This window comes from Salvia splendens, chromosome 19 (assembly GCF_004379255.2).
Source record: "Salvia splendens isolate huo1 chromosome 19, SspV2, whole genome shotgun sequence".
Lineage (NCBI taxonomy): Eukaryota > Viridiplantae > Streptophyta > Magnoliopsida > Lamiales > Lamiaceae > Salvia > Salvia splendens.
In genome coordinates, this window is record NC_056050.1 from 25,303,503 (window position 1) to 25,307,285 (window position 3,783).

General features: G+C 37.7%; 1 protein-coding gene across 1 annotated transcript; it reads right to left on the minus strand.

Annotated features, from left to right (window-relative positions):
- Positions 1-325: 325 nt before the first annotated feature.
- On the minus strand, positions 326-3,783 carry LOC121780206 (multicopper oxidase LPR2-like). The gene is made up of 3 exons (XM_042177737.1): positions 3,414-3,783; positions 691-2,151; positions 326-592 (listed from the first exon to the last, which is right to left on the minus strand). The coding sequence occupies exons 1-3, from the start codon at positions 3,627-3,629 to the stop codon at positions 539-541; spliced, it is 1,731 nt and encodes a 576-aa protein (XP_042033671.1). The 5' UTR covers positions 3,630-3,783; the 3' UTR covers positions 326-538.

A 3,783-nucleotide genomic window follows, 5' to 3' on the forward strand; every position in this document is an offset into this window, starting at 1 on the left:
TATGAGTTGACGACAACATTCAACCCATCACTGTAGACATTTGTGTATGATCTATCGACTTACATATTAGATTCAATTTCACTTGAATTCTTTGTCATGGGATAATGAGGACAAATTTAAATTTATTGATTTTTTCGCTTGATTGTTAAAATTGTAGGATGAACCAGAACTTGACTAAACTTCAAATTTTTTCTGGCAATTAACCTTATAACAATTATTGTGTCTTATTATATTGTCGAAACATCTTAATTGTATTTTTAATAATATCTTCAACTAAGCTGAAAACTAATTTAATACTCCATAAAGGATCGTGCACGAAAGAAAATATCATATTGAAAATTCAAAAACTAAAGTAATCACCTTATCAATATAGAGTAGTATATTATTGTTGTTCGAATATTGGAATAGTATAGCTATCGCTACACAAAAGTTACACAACAATGTACTCCTTCACACTCACTATTTGCAAGATTACTCTTGTCTTTGCCTTAGTTGAAACTATATCCAATCACCACACCAAAATTAACACATTTCACCATCAGTGCGTGAACTTCAATGGCCTCATCATAGCATTATCCTCATGATCCAAAATCTGCAACCAATTCAATAAGAATCATCATAAAAAAATGCACTACTCACAAAGCAATTTGTACGAAAAATGAAATAACGATAGAAATGAGATGAATTTACGTGACAATGGTACACATAACCCGGCTCAGCAGTCGCGTCGAATGGATACGACTCGTTGGAATGAATGTAAGAAAACCTCACATGTATCTTAGTGATGTGTCCGGGCATCATCTTGAACACATTTTTCCACCCCTTCTCGTGGGCTGGAACCTCTGTTTTCCGGCCCACAGCATACTTATGAACCCCACACTTGATAGCGTCGTTGTACTTCGACATACACTCTTTAAACTTGTCCACATCAACCAACTCCGTCTGATCAAGAACCACGAAAAGACCTAAATGTATGTGCAATGGATGGTTGTCCTCTGTTAGGTTGATCACATTCCATATCTCTGTGGTCCCCACTTTTGGTGTCTCTGTGGCCGGGGCCTCATAGGACAAACCATTGATGTAGAGATGCGTGGGCTCATCGATGGGGCTCGTGTACTCATACAGAGCGATGTGCCTTGTCAGCGCCCCCATGGCAGATAGACTTGGTGGGGGATATTTGATCAGTTTTTTGGGGATTGTCGAGGAGTCAGCTTCGTGTTCGGATTTGATGATGAATTTCATGACCTTGCTATTCGCAGCGTTGACCTGGTCACCCGAAGGATACGGATACGCTGCACTGTTGGTCAATATTGCTGACTTTGACTTTGACTTTGAAAAGTCAACGACCACGTCGGCGATCTCGGACGGTGCTAGCACGAAGGAACTGGTCGTGACCGGCTTTTCAATGTATGTCGAGTCGGATCCTACGTGAACGAATTTCAGACCGTTGTCGATGGAGAAGTTGAAGAACCTCGCGTTACTAGCGTTGATGATTCTAAACCTGTATCTCCTTCGCCGCACGGTCATGTAAGGCCACGCCTTCCCGTTGACCACGATGGCATCACCGAAGTACTCTGGCTGCCACTGGGGATGGATGGTTGGATTGTTCCCCTTGGGGTCCATGTAGATCGAGCCGTCCTTGTTAAAGCTGCGGTCAAACACGACCAACGGCCTGTCAAACTCCTCATCATAGGGGAGGCCAAGCGGCCGCTCAAGGCTTGGCTGGCGGATGACGTAGGCGCCAACTAGGCCGGCCAAGAGGTTGACCCTGGTCAACCCCATCGCGTGGTCGTGGTACCATAGTGTCCCAGGGTGTTGTAAGTTGTGGTAGTTGTAGGTTTTCCTCGTCCAAGACGGGCCCCGGTCCTTGAACCGGGCCGTGAACCATGCTCCCGAGTGCCCGTCGCTCTGGGGCTCGTCGACGCCGCCGTGGAGGTGCACCACGGTGGGGATGCCCTTCCTCTTGTGAGGTGTGGCTGTTGGGATTGTGGGGTCCCATGGTAGTATGTGTTTTGAAGGGAGATAATTGATCCATTTTATGTGTGTGTGAATTCCATGAAGGGCTTCAATTGTGGGCCCAGGAACTGTTGCATTTTCTTTTGTTGTGCCATATGCAAAAACTGGTGTTGCAGGTAAATCTCTATGAAATTTCTGCAATTAAAGAAAAACAAATTTGCAGCATATGAAAAAAATCAAATTTATGGATGAACAAATGTGAAAGAACAATATATAATGAAACAGCATTAATTTTTGTCAATGACAGATTCACAAGGTACAATTGATAGGTATTGCTAAGTGGAGTATATTAATTACATTTGTCTGAAATTTATTTATTTGTTTTATGTGGAAATGTAGTTTTAAACAATTCCTATCTACCAAAAAAGTGATGCTGATATGCACTAAAATGTCATAGAAATTTGAATGTAAAGTGATAGTAGTAGATTAGTGGGAAACTTTATTTCCTACATTGACAGTATTTATTTAACTACTAGTACAACTTATTATAGTAACACGTTATTTTGAATATTTTCTGCGTTGCATTAGGAAATTTTACCTCTTTCACATGCCTGGTGTAACTTTTGTTTTGCGTAAAAGATTATTCCATTTATTTAAAGAGCCATTTTTCTATAAATTCCACCAGTAGCTTTTTTAATTAAAAAAGTAATTTTTCTTTAGATGAATTAGACACTCCTATTATTTTAGTGAATATGAATCTTAAAAAATGTAAAAAGACAGCACGAAACATATGAAAAGATGTAGTAACACATTACTAAAAAAACGTACGAGGAAAAAAATTTAAATAAAAGTATTTTTTACAACCAAAAAGAGAGAAACTTTATCAGATTCTTTCTTGAGTATTTCGGTTTACAATAGAAGGCAACTCAGCTTTACTTTATAAAGTAGGCAAAAATAAATTATAGTTAATGGGTCAATCTAGTCTTTTTATAGATAGATAAAATTATGAAAATATAGGGAGTAGTATTTTTTACTATTTTGCTTTAGTCCATGCTATTACATGAATTTATAATTTTGTGTAACATTATTATTTATACTGTTACACTAATCTACAACTTCATATAAACCGTAAAATAGTTTTAATTGCATTTATTACAAGAAAATCTTCATATAGGTGTATTAAATTCATAAATAGCTATACTTTTGTTTTCACTGTTATAGCAAAAAGGTAAATGCAAAACACTTGGTTTAAAAGTGGGCTCTACTACTAGAAAAACAACAAGAAAAATGGATCAGTGAAAAAGTCACATTAAGTCATACATTTATCTTAATAAAATAAATTGAAAAAATGAAACAGTAATAAGTAATCTATTATATCAAGAATCATCTAAAATTAGAGCTACTGTTTATGAACACATTTGAAAGAAAATTTTAGAGCAAAAACAATAAAAACATACCCAAAGCTTTTGATACATTCCAATAGTGAGGTTGGTCGGAACTGGAGAATCGTGGGCGAAATTGAAGCCTTTGATTCTGGGCATGTCGGGAAGTTCATCAACAAACATCTCCAACTCTGATGGATTTATCACTTCATCTTCTTCAGCCCATGCAAAATTCACTACAACTATGTTTATTAGGAAATAAATCATCACCAATTTCTCTTTTCCCACCATTTTTCAGTTAGTTTGTGTGTGAGTGTGTGAGAGAGGAGAGTGAAGACAGCAAGGAATGAGATGTTTTGGTGAAGCTTCACATGAAATTTGAGGAGATAAGAAAAGGAGTTTAGTGTGTGTGTGAGAGAGGGAGAGGATTGACAAATATAGAAGT

Excerpts from the sequence above, each read along its gene's own strand:
- LOC121780206 (XM_042177737.1), bottom strand. The coding sequence starts at position 3,629 with ATGGTGGGAAAAGAGAAATTGGTGATGATTTATTTCCTAATAAACATA. Across the intron at positions 2,152-3,413 it reads GAATGTATCAAAAGCTTTGG|AAATTTCATAGAGATTTACC; the intron begins GTATGTTTTTAT and ends CTTTAATTGCAG. Across the intron at positions 593-690 it reads GTTATGTGTACCATTGTCAC|ATTTTGGATCATGAGGATAA; the intron begins GTAAATTCATCT and ends AATTGGTTGCAG.